At 36.1% G+C, this 18328-nt stretch overlaps 1 protein-coding gene across 1 annotated transcript; it reads left to right on the top strand.

Moving 5' to 3' along the window:
- Positions 1-878: 878 nt before the first annotated feature.
- LOC144968090 (uncharacterized) lies at positions 879-7000 on the top strand (the record flags this gene model as incomplete). The annotated part of the gene is given in 3 exon segments (XM_078906080.1): positions 879-1041; positions 2128-2217; positions 3033-7000. Coding segments are annotated over 3 exon segments (331 nt in total), but the record flags the coding sequence as incomplete, so codon positions are not given.
- Between the last annotated feature and the right edge of the window lie 11328 nt (positions 7001-18328).

Raw genomic sequence — 18328 nt, 5'->3', positions numbered from 1 at the left:
CATACCTGGCGAGTGATCTTGCTTCTGGCAACGTCACTGTCGGTCACTTCAAGGGTTTTTGTTGACATTGCTTTGTCTACTTAAGACAATGCTAACCATGTTTACTGGACGGACTGTTTTCGCGGTTTGGTTTTCTCTCCGGGATTGCATAAACTGACATCATTCGTCGCCCTTTTGTGGCGGGTGGATATCACAATGGATGAATTAGGAAACCAAGAATTCTTTGATCGTGTGTTTTATTCAATAGGTTTTCTACAATAGAGTCTTGTTTTCATTTTCGGCATCTATGTTAATAAATCTCTTTCTAGTCTATCTCTCTTTCTCTCTCTCTCTCTCTCTCTCTCCTCTCTCTCCTCTCTCTCCCTCTCTCTCTCTCTCTCTATATATATATATATATATATATATATATATATATATATATATGAACGAGTGGTTAAGGCATTGCACTGTGACAAGGAAGGTCCCGCTTCAGGTACTTTCGTTTTGATTTTCATTGGGCAAGATTATTAATTCCCAATTTGCTCTCTTGGACAACATGGGTGATTCCTGTTGACATCAGACATATTGTTTAATAGATTATCTATATTCCTTCACTGAATGCTTAGGCGACGATATCTTATGATGTTGCAGCGGAAGGGCATAATCTAAACGTCAAATGCGTCATCATTTTATAGTTAACCTCTACAGTTATCACCTTCATTATCATCAAGGTCATCGTAATCACCAATCCATCTATAATAGCACTATCATTAGCGATTTCTCAACCATCCCATCACCACAATCATCATCATCATCATCATCATAATCATCAGAATCATCATCATCATCATCATCAGAATCGTCATCATTATCATCAACATCATCTTGGTCACCAACAGGCAAGGCAGTTCATGTCGCAGTGACAGCTTTTCCAGGGACGGCAGCGGTAAAAGGGGACGTAGTAAAGCCATGTCCATCATGCAGACACCCACCCAAGACCTGGGCTTCCAACATCTGGCAGAACAGATCAAGTCTATGCAAGAAATGATCGACACCCGTTTGGTGAGGTCAAAAGAAGCGTAGTCATTTAGAATCATATGGCTCATGATGATGGGTTTTATCTCGAATTAAAAGCATTAAACAGACATACCTTATTATACTTCTATGCATTGAATCAGGATGATGTAAACAGAGGAATCATAAACGCCAATCCATTGATAGTACCCAAAGCATTTCTATTCCATTTTTTGTCACTGACATCATTTGAATAGTCACAAATGTCAACCAAATTCTTCTATTGATTTATCAAACATATTTTATTCTCTCTTTTGTCGCAGACATCCTTAGAAGAGTCATATAAGTCAACTAATAGACTATGAATTGTACCAAAACATATTGTATTCTCCCTTATGTAGCAGACATCCTTAGAACAGTTAATTACACCAACTAAAAGACTATGATTTTTACCAAAACATGTTGTATTCTCTCTTTTGTAGCAGATATCCTTAGAACAGTCATATATGCCAACTAATAGACTATTTATTGTAACAAAACACATTCTATTCTCCCTGATGTTGCAGACACCCTTAGAACAGTCATATACGCCAACCAATAGACTATTAATGGTACCAAAACATATTGTATTCTCTCTTTGGTCGCAGACATTCTTAGACGAGTCAAATACGTTAACTAATAGATTATTTATTGTACAAAAACACATTGTATTCTCTCTTCTGTCGCAAACATCATCAGAAGAGTCATATACGTCAACTAAAAGACTATGATTTGTACCAAAACACATTTGTCGTTGTGGTGTTATTTTTGTTGGAGACGGGAGAGGCAGTTGGAGACGTAAAAATTCGTGGTTGATTAATGTGGACGTTTTTGTGTGCATTTTGTTTTTCTGTTGACTCGTGGCCGTATATGATTGAACCAGTCGGAGGAAGCAAGTGAGGGTAATACGTTGGACAGGATCAGCCAGGTCAGTCCATTTATTAGTCATTATTTAACAGCAATATTGTATTCTCTCTTTTGTCGCATATATCCTTGGAACAGTCATACACGTTACCCAGATGACTCATAAACTTCAACATTTTGACTATATTAAATATCGTTACCTGAAACATTCTATTTTCTCTTTCGTTCCAGACATCCATAGAGGAGTCGTATGCCTCAACCAGCCACAGACTGGACAGATTAACAGAATCAAACGAAGCCCTCGCCCGTATGTTTAAAAAGGTAAGTTTCAGTTGACCTAACAATCGGGAAACTCTATATAAATGCCATTTATTGTCATTAAGGTTTTACATAAAACGGATTCCTAGTTGATGTGTAGTCCTTGATAGCCATTAGGCCAATGGAGCCGGAGTTATTCCGTTTTCCATAGCGTGAAAAGGACAATAACAATGGATTGCTACCCTTTGGTTAAGATCTAACAGACCCAGCTACCCAATCACTGCTGGTGGACAGTGATTAGATGTGTAGGGGCATTTAAATAATATTATTATCAATTCTCATCCTATTTCATGATGACATCGAATTTGTGAAATAAATTACATTTTAGGTTTAAAGATTAAATTACATTAATCTTGCCCTTAACAAAGACTGTTGATGGAGAGAAAGATAACATGTGTAAATTTGAGTCATACATAAGAGAATGACACAAAACAAATGACGTTTCGGCCTTTAGCCTTTTTCAAGCAAATACGTGTTTGCTTGAAACAGGCCAAATTCAGAAACGTCATTTGTTTTATGGTGTTCCCTTATATATGAATCAAATTTACAAAGTTATATTTCTCCCCGTCTTATTGGTTCATTTGGTTCGCTACGTCCGAGGTTTGAAAGTCTTTGCTAAGACGAGAGTCATTTAAATCGAACAATATTTGAAGGAAGAGTTTTCTGGCCAAATTTTTAAATATTTGTTTTTCAATAGTACGACAGATTTTATTATTAAACGCTTCTCGAAAATCATTACTAATTGTAGTAAGGATTTATTGTTCTCAACAGTCATTAATTCTTACTTTTTTCCTGTATATTTTATCCCTTTATTTTAGATTGTTCATGATACCTCGTCAACCAAAGTAGAGACACAATGTAAAGATGTGGACAGTTTGCACTCGTCTTGTGTTTAGAAAAGTCATGTGAAGAGGTCGATAAAATATTTACTCGTCTCTTTGTCCCGAATGGAAATGAGAATGGCTCGACTGTTTTCTCTTATTTTATGATTGGAATGACGTGATAATCACAGCAAAAAACTACACTATGAGTGCATTGTTCTTTTGGTTCAACTTAATGGACGTGATTCATATCACTACGAAAAGGATTCAACAGTCGTGACGTCACTTCCATCGTAATAACGCATAGTAACTGGTTTTAAACTATCGGAACAATGGCGGACACCGTTATCTCCATCACAGCCCTTATGAAATACTTCTCATACAAGCATAAAAGTGTATCCAGAGGAGAAAGATATTATAAATCTGATCACATTTTGACTTATTTACAATCTGAGCCCATGACATGTGAAGAAGTTCTAGCCTGCATGAAGAATAAAAATTACCGATTTTCTTTGTTTAGAACCAAACTTCTGGGTTCTGGGCGGACGTGACATCAGACTATTGAATCCTATTGACATAAAAGTGATACAGAACTTAATAATACATCAACGTATGTGGAAGTTGACTAACTGAAATGCGTCTTTCAAGTAATGTAGGATGTATTATACCATTTATTTCTTCAACCGGAGAAGAGGATATACGTTTTTCAAGTGTCACCAAAAATGGTTTGCCCACTTCTTGTTTCACAGACTCGGATTTATTCATTTAATATCTTCTGATTCCATATCTTACCTATGATAAATGCCAATGTTGTAATACCATAATGTGGACTCCTCATAGATTGATAATCTGTGAACGTATCAAGTGCAATTTTAACATTAGTTTGTAGGATACATTTAAACCAACACCTTAACACGATCAGAGCGCAGTCTTCGGAAACTCATAGCCTGACATTGATAAAAAGAATAACTACGCCAAATTCAAGTCGGCGTCTACAAATCGCGAATTGTATTCAATAATTCAACCAATTGGATATTTTCTTTTCCTCTGGGCACTTACAAGACAACTCATTGGGTGGTATCACTCATCTATAAATGACGTCAAAAGACAAAGTCTTAGTGGCAAGCTCTTAGTTAACCAGAGATTCCATCAGAGCGACACCAGAACAGTGGCCTTTGTCAACACATGGCCTGATTCTGACCAACATATGACGTCAAAAGACAAGTCTTTGGCCACAAAAGAAAACAAACCGATTTATTTTATTTTGTGACCAAAGACGTCTTATGACCTCATTTTTTTGGGGTCAGTGACAGGCTAGAAGGACTTAATTTTGATGTCATGCTTTAGGTTTGTGCAGCGTCTAGTGGGTGGCTGTTAGCTGTGTTCAAGGAAACAAGTAATCGCATTGGCTGAGCTACTGGATACAACTCATGATTTGTTTTCTTTTGTGGCCAAAGACTTGTCTTTGAACGTCACTTTTGGTCAGTGTCAGGCCGTGGCTATTGTTCATTTATGGACTGACACTGACGAAAAGAATACGTCAAAATACCAATGGAATAACGTGTTTCCTTGCTTTACTAACGGCAACTCACTACAAGGTGCACAAACCTTAAAAATAACGTCAAACTGTAAGTCCTAAAGAGTTCTTGTATAAGTTAACGATGACTACGGTCAGACTATACGTTAACTATGGCGACGGTCAGGCTATAAGTTAACGGTGGCTACGGTCAGAGCCGGTCAGTACCCATTCTAACTATCTGACGCCATGATATTCTGTGTCATGCTATGAATTGACTTCCCACAAGGTATAAAAAATAGGAACCACTAGAACCATTGCATCTAATCCTTGAACAAGACAGAGGAGGACACCTATGTGTTACGATTTTGATTGATAGCTATCGTTGGTATTTATTCCCCTGTTAAATATACACAGTGAGATAATACTTAGAAAAGTGATGCGTAGGTCCATTTTACTATGTATCATTCTTATTTTGAATGAATCCATTCATGCAAGTTTTACTTTTGATAATATCTGTGATGAGAGGTTATATGATTATTGTTATAAGTTATAGTTTATTTATTAGAGATGAATTAAGGACTCTGGCATGTGACAAAGAATAGACATGGTCAATGGGGATGATCTATATTACCTTTCCGTGTGCTCGAGGTCATTGGTCAGATTAGAAAATATGCTCAACGTGACCCACATAGTGAAAAGTGTTCTCAGCTTTCAAAATATCTAACACCATATTAGTCATTTTCTTCAGCTTGACTCATTGGTATATTTACAATTTTCAAAACAAAGCAGCGAGTTTATATTTATATAAATTTCCAGTCGTTAGACGGTAACATATCATGTGATCAATGACTTAGTTGGACGAAAACATGAATATAGATCGCCCCCATTAATCAGTCTATGATATGTTTCCAATGACAGAGATAGAAAAAGAGATAAAATTACTCGTATAGAGCCATTTGGCCCATGCATCCGGAGTTTATCCCGGTTTATATAACGTGGAAAAGACACTAGCAATTGCTTGCTAAAATAGGACGCCAGTTTATCACAAAGTACTTTCTAACAGACCTTAGAGACCCAACTTGCCAATCACTGCTGGGTAAACCGGAGATTTGAGGGGGGTGTTATGAAAAATATTGACTTTATCCAGAATTGATCTAGGTCAGTTTGCGTGTGAAGCGAGTACTCTACCTACGGAGATGTCGGTTCTTCTTTTCCAAGGAGAATAAATGTGAGAAGTGTGAATCTGAGAAATCCCGGGAAGATGCGACAAGCTTCGATTTGAGATATAAGCCAAAATCGAAGATAAAGTGTTTTCCATAGCAACTAATTTTACTCAGAAAAAAATAATAAATTGGGTTCTAATAGACATAGAAAGAAAATTTAAAGTAGTAAATTATCAGAAAGAAACGGTCTACACCAATACATATAGTTTATGAAATTTGCGCATCTTTCCGGGTTTTGTCAGCCAGCCACACTAATAAATAGTAATAAATAAATCGATTGTCAGAAATGTATGTGGACATTTCCACAGAGTAGCATCTAAAATGCCACTGTTCTGGTTTCATCTCAAAATTAATAAACCAACTGAAGGTACGCACTGCAGTACTCTGGAAAACCCCATATTTGAATATTTGGCCAGAAAACTCGTCCTTCAAATATCGATCGATTTAAATGACTCTCATCTTGGCAAAAAAAAACTCTTAAAACCGGGAATTCGGCGAAGTCACGGGTTTAAGAGTGTTTTTGGCAGTATTGAATGTAATTTTTCTCCTTTTATTCCCCCCGCTCGAATGGTAGCCAACATAAAGGATAGGCACTCAGAAAAGAATAATCATATTAAGGGGAATACACTGGTTATGTCCCTTCATCCAGATTACCTGCTACATAATCCATATCGATCAGAAGACGGTTAAGAGTGAACCTACAGATATTTTGTCAGAATTGAAAAAAAAATACAAACGTCCTACGAAGAGCGACAAAAAGCTTAGTTGCAATTAATGATACCTTCATGTCATGTTAGGTTAAATTAATTGGATCTATTTAGTCTTTTCTGTTTGAGAATTCGGGGAGATCTCATTCAAGTGTATAGATTAGTTCATCATGAAGATAACTTGGATATCTCCGAGGTTGTTTTTTTTTTTCTCATGTTTCGCGTATATGAGAAATGAACGAATTCGAAGGTTGACTGAAGTGAAGAATGTATCAATAAAGTTCACAGAAGATAGATTGAAAAGTTTCGGATATGTTAAGAGGCGATAGAGGGAGTACATGGGAAGGAAATTAGCGGGAAAGAGGAAAATGAAACGCCCAAAGACGAGATGGTGGGATAGGGTAAAGGACGATATGAAAGAACTGGGCCTGGAGGAAGATGATGCTATGAACCGAGTTGCATGGAGATGTGGCATTCATTATGATACCCTGAAAAATGCGGAATGAGCTAAAAGAAGAAGAAGAAGAAGAAGAAGAAGAAGAAGAAGAAGAAGAAGAAGAAGAAGAAGAAGAAGAAGAAGAAGAAGAAGAAGAAGAAGAAGAAGAAGAAGAAGAAGAAGAAGAAGAAGAAGAAGAAGAAGAAGAAGAAGAAGAAGAAGAAGAAGAAGAAGAAGAAGAAGAAGAAGAAGAAGAAGAAGAAGAAGAAGAAGAAGAAGAAGAAGAAGAAGAAGAAGAAGAAGAAGAAGAAGAAGAAGAAGAAGAAGAAGAAGAAGAAGAAGAAGAAGAAGAAGAAGAAGAAGAAGAAGAAGAAGAAGAAGAAGAAGAAGAAGAAGAAGAAGAAGAAGAAGAAGAAGAAGAAGAAGAAGAAGAAGAAGAAGAAGAAGAAGAAGAAGAAGAAGAAGAAGAAGAAGAAGAAGAAGAAGAAGAGGAGGAGGAAGAAGAAGAAGAAGAAGAAGAAGAAGAAGAAGAAGAGAAGAAGAAGAAGAAGAAGAAGAAGAAGAAGAAGAAGAAGAAGAAGAAGAAGAAGAAAAAAAAAAAGAAGAAGAAGAAGAAGGAATACAAAAATGACCAGAGGAGACGAGAGTCATTTAAATCGAACAATATTTGAAGGAAGAGTTTTCTGGCCAAATTTTTAAATATTTGTTTTTCAATAGTACGACAGATTTTATTATTAAACGCTTCTCGAAAATCATTACAAATTGTAGTAAGGATTTATTGTTCTCAACAGTCATTATGAAATACTTCTCATACAAGCATAAAAGTGTATCCAGAGGAGAAAAATATTATAAATCTGATCACATTTTGACCTATTTACAATCTGATCCCATGACATGTGAAGAAATTCTAGCCTGCATGAAGAATAAAAATTACCGATTTTCTTTGTTTAGAACCAAACTGCTGGGTTCTGGGAGGACGTGACATCAGACTATTGAATCCTATTGACATAAAAGTGATACAGAACTTAATAATACATCAACGTATGTGGAAGTTGACTAACTGAAATGCGTCTTTCAAGTAATGTAGGATGTATTATACCATTTATTTCCTCAATCGGAGAAGAGGATATACGTTTTTCAAGTGTCACCAAAACTGGTTTGCCCACTTCTTGTTTCGCAGACTCGGATTTATTCATTTAATATCATCTGATTCCATATCTTACCTATGATAAATGCCAATGGTGTAATACCATAATGTGGACTCCTCATAGATTGATAATCTGTGAACGTATCAAGTGCAATTTTAACATTAGTTTGTAGGATACATTTAAACCAACATCTTAACACGATCAGAGCGCAGTCTTTGGAAACTCATAGCCTGACATTGATAAAAAGAATAACTATGCTAATCCTTGAACAAGACAGAGGAGGACACCTATGTGTTACGATTTTGATTGATAGCTATCGTTGGTCTTTATTCCCCTGTTAAATATACACAGTGATATAATACTTAGAAAAGTGATGCGTAGGTCCATTTTACTATGTATCATTCTTATTTTGAATTAATCCATTCATGCAAGTTTTACTTTTGATAATATCTGTGATAAGAGGTTATATGATTATTGTTATAAGTTATAGTTTATTTATTAGAGATGAAATAAGGACTCTGGCATGTGACAAAGAATAGACATGGTCAATGGGGATGATCTATATTACCTTTCCGTGTGCTCGAGGTCATTGGTCAGATTAGAAATTATGCTCAACGTGACCCACATAGTGAAAAGTGTTCTCAGCTTTCAAAATATCTAACACCATATTAGTCATTTTCTTCAGCTTGACTCATTGGTATATTTACAATTTTCAAAACAAAGCAGCGAGTTCATATTTATATAAATATCCAGTCGTTAGACGGTAACATATCATGTGATCAATGACTCGGTTGGACGAAAACATGAATATAGATCGCCGCCATTAATCAGTATATGATATGTTTCCAACGACAGAGATAAAATTACTCGTATAGAGCCATTTGGCCTATGTGGCCGGAGTTTATCCCGGTTTATATAACGTGGAAAAGACACTAGCAATTGCTTGCTTAAATTGGACGCCAGTTTATCACAAAGTACTTTCTAACGGACCTTAGAGACCCAACTTGCCAATCACTGCTGGGTAAACCGGAGATTTGAGGGGGGTGTTATGAAAAATATTGACTTTATCCAGAATTGATCTAGGTCAGTTTGCGTGTGAAGCGAGTACTCTACCTACGGAGATGTCGGTTCTTCTTTTCCAAGGAGAATAAATGTGAGGCTGGCTGAGAAATCCCGGAAAGATGCGGCAAGCTTTGATTTGAGATATAAGCCAAAATCGAAGATAAAGTGTTTCCCATAGCAACTAATTTTATTCAGAAAAAAAATAATAAATTGGGTTCTAATAGACATAGAAAGAAAATTTAAAGTAGTAAATTATCAGAAAGAAACAGTCTACACCAACACATATAGTTTATGAAATTTGCGCATCTTTCCGGGTTTTGTCAGCCAGCCACACTAATAAATAGTAATAAATAAATTGATTGTCAGAAATGTATGTGGACATTTCCACAGAGTAGCATCTAAAATGCCACTGTTCTGGTTTCATCTCAAAATTAATAAACCAACTGAAGGTACGCACTGCTGTACTCTGGAAAAACCCATATTTGATTATTTGGCCAGAAAACTCGTTCTTCAAATATCGATCGATTTAAATGACTCTCATCTTGGCAAAAAAAAAAACCTCTTAAAACCGGGACTTCGGCGAAGTCACGGGTTTAAGAGTGTTTTTGGCAGTATTGAATGTAAAGTTTTCTCCTTTTATTCCCCCCGCTCGAATAGTAGTCAACATAAAGGATAGGCACTCAGAAAAGAATAATCATATTAAGGGGAATACACTGGTTATGTCCCTTCATCCATATTACCTGCTACATAATCCATATCGATCAGAAGACGGTTAAGAGTGAACCTACAGATATTTTGTCAGAATTGAAAAAAAAATACAAACGTCCTACGAAGAGCGACAAAAAGCTTAGTTGCAATTAATGACACCTTCATGTCATGTTAGGTTAAATTAATTGGATTTATTTAGTCTTTTCTGTTGGAGAATTCGGGGAGATCTCATTCAAGTGTATAGATTAGTTCATCATGAAGATAACTTGGATATCTCCGAGGTTGTTTTTTTTCTCATGTTTCACGTATATGAGAAATTAACGAATTCGAAGGTTGACTGAAGTGAAGAATGTATCAATAAAGATCACAGAAGATAGATTGAAATGTTTCGGATATGTTAAGAGGAGATAGAGGGAGTACATGGGAAGGAAATTAGCGGGAAAGAGGAAAATGGAACGCCCAAAGACGAGATGGTGGGATAGGGTAAAGGACGATATGAAAGAACTGGGCCTGGAGGAAGATGATGCTATGAACCGAGTTGCATGGAGATGTGGCATTCATTATGGTACCCTGCAAAATGCAGAATGAGCTAAAAGAAGAAAAAGAAGAAGAAGAAGAAGAAGAAGAAGAAGAAGAAGAAGAAGAAGAAGAAGAAGAAGAAGAAGAAGAAGAAGAAGAAAAAGAAGAAGAAGAAGAAGAAGGAATACAAAAATGACCAGAGGAGACTTGTTAAAAATCGTTTTTGATAGATACAAAACTAGCTGAAGGGGAATATACATGTATATTTTTTAACCGAATCAAAGATGCTCTTTGTCTGCTAAAACGGGCTTTTTGAAAAAAAATCCTGCATACTTTGGTCAGTATTCATGAATCTTTTTTTTTTATTAAAGGATAAAAGGAAACGCTGTTTAATGGCAAGATTAAAGGAAAAAACTAGATGGATATCTATCCTTTTCCGTGAATTAAGGGTGATACGATTTGATGAAGAAAAGATTAATTATTTCAATCAACAGCAGCACGAAATATTTTGATATAATATTGTCTTTAAAAGAAAAACTAACATACTTTTTAATTAATTTTTTTTTGCGGATATTTTGTCTTGTGTCATGACACTCGCTTTTAGATCGCAAAGTCCTGGATTCGAGCCTCGCTCAGCGCATAGTTGAGCCCTTGGTAATGTCTCTTTAAGCATATTCTCTCACCAAAACCAGGTATAAAATGAGTTGTTTCTGTAGGAAAAAAACAACAAATTGTAATATCGCTTAACAGACGTCATGTCTCGTTTTATGTGTTATCTGTTGCTGTTGGTCAGGGACCATTTGTAAAGTGCTTTAAGGGGGGGAGCGACATTAAAAAGATGAATTTTGACCCAGTTTGCTAAAAATTAGATTTTGGTGGGATGTTGTCATGTGACCATTTGTCTGCATAAAAAGATGCATGAGAACTTCATCTTCATTATTTTGGACTAAAAAACGTATTTTGTGACCCATTGTGTGGTTAAATCCTGCACATTTTTTGTTTCAGTGGACTGATTTCATGAAAGAATATCAAATATGCTTTATAACTAAGTAAAGTCAAAAACATATCAATTAAAAGTAAAAACTCTCCTCTATATTCAACAACCAATCACTTTGTTCTTAATTATGTCATGTGGTCACAATCTAATCAGAGAGCGAGAGGAGAGTTTTTCCCTAAACTCGTTTACTTTGACTTTTAAATGCGTTTTTCTCAAAACTGCAATTTTCGTCACTAAAAACCTATCTCCTCCCTCAGTTTTCAACCAATATTCTTCAAACTTTCTACAAATGAGTGTCATACAAATACGCAGGTCTTCTAGGAGCGGATTTTTTTTTAAATTAAAAATTTTATGAGTAATTTCAAATTATGTAACTTTTTTCAAGAGGAATTATCGAGTAATAACTTTGAACTTAATTTTTAAAGTTTCTAATTAAAAAATCAGAAATCGGGCTTCAAGAGCCTCTTTATTTTCCTTTTTTCTACCTCTGGTCAAAATATTATGGCAATCCGTAGATAAACAAAAAAGCCTTTGACTTTTTAAGAAGTGTTGTATATTTTCCAATATGGCGTCGTTTCCATAGCAACGGGCAACTTTTTTTCGAAAAAAATTTATATGCAATCATCCTTCCCAAACATATACTTTACGACTGTGCATAGAAGCTTAGGATATTTCATCAAAAAAACAAATGACCCTTTAGTATCGCCCCCCCCCCCCCATTCAAGCGCGTTTAGTTAATATTTCTATATAAAAGCTCGCGGGTTTTTATGTTTTGTTTTGCCTTTATTTTTTGTTTATTTTTTTTAAGCAAAGTTCATCCCAGCCGAACCGTAATATTTGCGACAGTTTAAGGTATGCAACGAAAAACGCTCTTTCTCTGTACAGATTTAAAGTGACTCTTGATGGAGAACTAATCAGTTGCAGAAGGGCGAAGTGGCCGAGCGGGAAGGAATTGCACTGTGACCCGAAAGGTTCCGGGTGCAAGTCCCGCTTCAGACACTTTTGAATTTTTCCTTGGGCAAGGTTGTTAAAAATTAAATTTAAAAAAAAATAAAACTAAATTAAAAATGAAATAAATATATATTAACCCCCAATTTGCCGCGAACCCGGGGCCTTCCGATTCTAAAGCGAGTGTCATACCACTAGACCACATAGCCGCACCAACCAAGGTATGGTTTAATGATATTCAACACTATAAACAAGTGCTTTTGTTAGCTTTGCCATCTAGTTCTTGTTAATCAGGATTTATCCGACACCCACTCATTTTCAGGTCTGATAACCGAATGCGATTATGGGCCGGAGTTTACATTGTTTTATTGAACAATAATTTGAATTGGTTTAAGAGTAATTCCATTATAACGACGAGACCCTAACATTTTTGGTTATCAGACCTGCAAGCAAATATAAGTTGACTTGATCGGACTACTCGGAAACCAACAATGATGACTATTTGATTATCAATATCTCGTCAGTATTACCCTTATAATTACTGTTAGCATTGTTATTATTATCGTGGTTGTCATCAATGACTTCATCCTTAATATTACTCTCATTCTTACTTTTGATTATTGGAATTATTATTATTATTATTATTATTATTATTATTATTATTATTATTATTATTATTATTATTATTATTATTATTATTATTATTATTATTATTATCAAATTATTATTATTAATTATTATTATTATTATTATTATATTAATTATATTTTTATAGTAATAATAATAATAATAATAATAAATAATAATAATAATAATAATAATAATAATAATAATAATAATAATAATAATAATATGACGATAACGTAATATTGATAATTATATCATCATATCATCATTTTATAATTACTATTGCAATTATTATCCCCATTATCAAACCTATTGTGTTATAGATAGAATGCGCTTGGCCAAGGAGTTCACAACATTGCCATCCGGAAGTATAACGGACCAACACACAAACTCTGTGTGACCATGAACTTTTATAGTCTGGTTAATACAGTTTAGTGAGAACAACTCACAAACGCGGATGGCAAAAACAATAACAAAGGCCTGAGTGACGTCATCTGCATACTATCTATATATAGGAACGTGTGACATTAACATAAAAGAAAGAAGATGTTTTATATTCCATTTTATTTCTATTTATCTGCTATTGTTGAATATTTTATTTCGATTTATCAATAGTTGTTGACAAATGCAAACATCTTTTAAATAATTTGAAAATATGAACAAATTATAGACAAGTTTTGTTGTCTTTTTTTATCCAATCTGTTAAGAATAGTTCCATCTTGAATGTAAAAATCGGTATGATTTGAACATTTTCCGATAAATCTTCAGTTTTCACATGATAATTGCTTTCTTGTTGCATTTATGGACCGAAATCGCCAAAAGAAAATGATATTTATAATTCACTATATTATTGTTATCGATAATTCATCTTGCTATGCATGTATCACATTGGTTTTTTGTTTGATTTTGGTTTGGATTTTGATAAGTCATTGACATGTGATTTTTATATTTGCAATTTATATTTCTTGATTAGTTGTATCTTTTGTTTTGATTATTATAAGGCATTTATTTGTTTTGACTGGGAAATAATTCATGCATATTTCATAAATGACATTTCAAAATATTTATTGAAGGGTGACGGTTATAATGGTGGGGGGGGGGGGGGGGGGGTTGAATTGTTATTTCCCCCTATGGCCCAATGATAGGACGTCACCAAATAAATAGACTCTCTCTCTCTCTCTCTCTCTCTCTCTCTCTCTCTCTCTCTCTCTCTCTCTCTCTCTCTTTTTAAAATTTCTTTCTTTCTCTCTCTCTCACACACTCTTTCTTTCTTTCTCTCTCTCTTTTCTCTCTCTCTTTCTCTCTCTCTCTTTCTCTCTCTCTCTCTCTCTCTCTCTCTCTCTCTCGTATCTATAGCAATAATGATTATCAAAGTCGAAAATATGTACAGGTCGACGCCAATAGAACCACGGCTATAAATAGTTGAAGTTTACAACTCTACATGATAAAAATCTCTATTTGTATAATACATGACAGATCTCATGGATTTTTGAAAAGCACATTTTCATCTGATTCCTTGAATCTTTATACATATAACGACTCATATTAGGAATACTAATATTACCAATAAGAGATATAATATCTTGATTTTAAGTAATGTATTGACATTTTTCTTACTTTTATTATTAGCCGAAGATGGGTTTGGAGCACGAAACGTTCCGTGTTTAGTTAGTTCTATTTTAGGCTGTTATATTCCTACACTACTTTTGAAGGTTTAATGCGAGAACTTAATGAATGCTTTCATGCCTTTGTTGACTCATTCAAGATGCAGGTACAAATATTGTAATTAAAACATATTCTTCAACATTTGAGTCTTGTCAGATATTTTCCCTCTGCTATGGGATGGGAATGTTTATAGATAGAATGAAGTTGACGTCACTCGGGTCCTTGTTATTGTTTTTTGCCATCCGCGTTTATGAGTAATTCTCACGTAACTGTAAGAGCCAGACTATAAATAAACATTCAAGGTTACACATAGTTTTGTGAGTTGGTCCGTTATACTTCCGGATGGCAATGTTGTGAGTTTCTTAGCCAAGCGCATACTACCTATATTTTAGTATTAATTAAAAACATACTATGTGACCCATCGTCTTATAGCGGTATTATGTCGGCATGAACAAAGTAACAAAGTACTGAACATTCAATCAATAACCACAAACATAAAACTGGGTGAGGTCGTGGCCTTCGTGAAGTTATGGCCTGATACCATGGCCTTCGTAAAGTTACAGCACATGCTTCAAACACAAAGGGACCGAGATCGACCCAGGGTGCAATCGAGATGTTTTGCGATAGACTAACGTCCTTCTCCAAAGGATAGCAAGCAATTGCTATTGTCCTTTTCACGCTATATAAACCGGGATAAACTCCAGCTCGATGGGCCTAATGACTCAGATGGACTACTATGAAACTCGTAGTTTGTATCTACTCATTATTGTACAGAATAAATACTTTTTCTTGCATTGCAAAACACTCGAATTTCGCATTAGTCATGATTTTAGTTCTACTAAATTTACTTTTTAAGGTCCTATTCATTCCGACATAACACCGGTTCGAGACGTCGGGTCACATATTAACGTTTTCCATTAGGGTTGTTAAAACTGAAGACTCTTGGTCAGAAAATGCAATTTTTAACACAATCCGAATTTTAAAGCTGTATTTAATATGTTAGAATTTCAGGGGCTAAAATTTCGTTAGTTTTTTTTAAAGAAAAGTGATTATTCCATATCAACCAATCGTTGATCAGATAGGGGGTAGGAAGAGGGGGAGGGAGGGAGGGCGGAGTCCCGATTGCTCAGCTGGTTGAGCATTCGCTTCACTCACGAAGGGGTCTGAGATATATCCCCGGGTAAATTTGATTTTTTAGGATCCCTCACTCCTCCCCCCCCCCCCCCGGTATCCACCCAGGATTGATTGGTTAGCTGGATCTGTTAGATCTAATGGTTAGTAGTTTCCGATTGACTGGCGTCTTATCCAGAGGGTACAAGCAAACGGCTCTTGTCCATTTTACGCTAAAGAAACGGTAATAAGCTCCGTATATTCAAGGATCTACTCGCTCTGAAGAACAACTTTGCTGATCATTGTATTTGATAAAGCCTCATTTGGTGCTGCGACATTTAAACTGAAAGGTATTCCTTTAATTAAAATTAAGCTTTTATATTTAGCACTGTAAAAATGCTTTACAAGGGGTCCCTGGCCAGCAGCAACACTTAACGTGTAGGATGGGACATGACGTCAGTTAGGCGATATTTCATTATTTTTTCGGACAGAGACAACGCTGTCAACGGCCAGGAACTCATATTACACCTGTGTACGGGGAGAGAATGTGAGTAAAGAGCCTTTGCCAAGGACTCATCTATGCGCTGAACGAGGCTCTAACCCTGGACGTTCCTATTCGAGTGCGAGTGTCATACCACATGGGCGCATAGTCCCTCAGAACCATTGGCCCTTTAGTCTACCACAACGTACTTTTCGTGACTAATACATTAAAAAAATATATTAAATCATATTTGAGTATCTATGTATTGAGGGTCCCGATAGCTCAGTTGGTAGAGCACTCGCTTCACACGCAAAGGCAAAGGGACCTAGATCGATCCCGGGTTCAGTTGAGATTCTTTTTTTTTCTAACTCCTCTGTCCACACAGCAGTAATTGGGTAGCTGGGTCTGTTAGACCTGGCGGAGAGTACTTTGCGATGGACTAGCGTCCTATCCAAATTGTAGCAAAAAATTGCTATTGTCCGTTTCAGTCTATGGAAACCGGGATACACTCCGACTCCATGGGCCTAATGGCTTTGAAGGACATGCCCATAAGCTGCGTTTTTCTCATCTTGGCACTGACAAATAAACAATTCACATATTTCATTTTCGGTGATTTCATACGGTTTAAAATATCGGTATCCTTTCCCAGCATACAAGGCACAAAGGTCATCTGGAGATCTGCTCTGTCCAGGGAAGACTCTCGGTAGGTCAACATATTTCTTTGAAGATTTCGTTTTTGACGTCTTTTCAAATAGACAAGCATCTTTTCCGCTCTTAAATAAATGTTGCAATTCCCACTTATTGCATGGGGAGAAGTTATTGCCATCGCCGCCGCCCATAAAACTACCGGATAGGATCTTGATATCGTCAGGACATTTAGAGGCTGAATGATGAGCGAAGCCTAAATTGTGACCAATTTTATGAGCCGCCAGGCCTTGCCTAATTAGGGCGAGGGACCTGAGACTTGAACATCTGTTACGGCCACACACCCCAGACACGTACGCAATCCCTGCGGCTGGACCGTTTTGTTGAGTAACGCCAGTATGGAGAAAATGCATGTCATATGCGTATTTATCTCTTGTTACCTTACAAAATGAATTTGGATTTGTTGAGAGATCTTCGACGAAATCATAACCCTCTGGATCCACCATCCAATGTTCAATCAATTTTACTTTAATGAAAACGTTGTATCCCGCCTTCTCTGGATCGCCGTACAAAGCGTTAACAGCGCCCATTGAGATGGCAAGGTATTCGTCTTCTCTACCAGGAACCATATCATGAAGAAACTTCCAGTATTTAGCATCTGTGAACAGTGCCATTTCTATTGTGAGGTCTTTTTCTTTTTTCCAAGCCTCAAATGGTTCTGCTTTACGTTATTCTCTAATTTTACTTTGAATACTATGTGAGTATAACACAGCATCTTTTTTACCGTTTTTCAAACTCTCATTGCGAATTTTGCGACTGCCATCACTCTTAAGGATATGGACTAGATTATTTCCTGTCTCAACACAGTTACTGGGTGGATGTAGGAATCCACATCGTTGCCTGTAAGTATACCATGCAAACCGTTGCAGAGGTTTACGGATGCTACAATATTGGGGTTTTCTGATACATGCCCAACTGCATAACATCTATCACTATTCGATACGTCCCTCTTTATAATGCCGTTGTCAGAGTGAAAGAAATATTATGTTTCAGAATCAACTACAGATCGTTTTCTTAATGAAAGGTGCAGATTTTCGCCCGAATTTGTCTCTAGTCGTACACGTGAAGAAAGATGGTCATTTTCATGGTTGTTAACAACGCTCGTCAAATCTCTTCTGTTGATGCGATGAAACGTATTGGGATGTTCTTCAATAAGGACGGATGCAATGCCGTGTTCATCAAATCCAAACTCGGCAAAACGTTTCATGATATCATGTCCTTCATCCTTTACGTGGTTTGGTATTGCAATGCCCAATGTACCAGTTGCGTGGAGGAGAAGACAGCAGAGTTGAACAATCCTTAATTTCATTTTACCACAGGAATTGTGAATCCCTCATTTATTTTCTGTGAATAAATGAATTGACATTAATTCTCAAAAAACTGATCAAGTTACAGAAATGGACAAGGTCAAATGTTAATTCTTAATTGTTGTATATAT

The sequence above is a fragment of the Berghia stephanieae genome, chromosome 3, assembly GCF_034508935.2.
Source record: "Berghia stephanieae isolate SIO BIC M18660-M18661 chromosome 3, UCSD_Bste_1.3, whole genome shotgun sequence".
Classification (NCBI taxonomy): Eukaryota; Metazoa; Mollusca; class Gastropoda; order Nudibranchia; family Aeolidiidae; genus Berghia; species Berghia stephanieae.
Note: the sequence above shows the minus strand (reverse complement) of the source record. Positions and strands in the feature narration are given on the sequence as shown.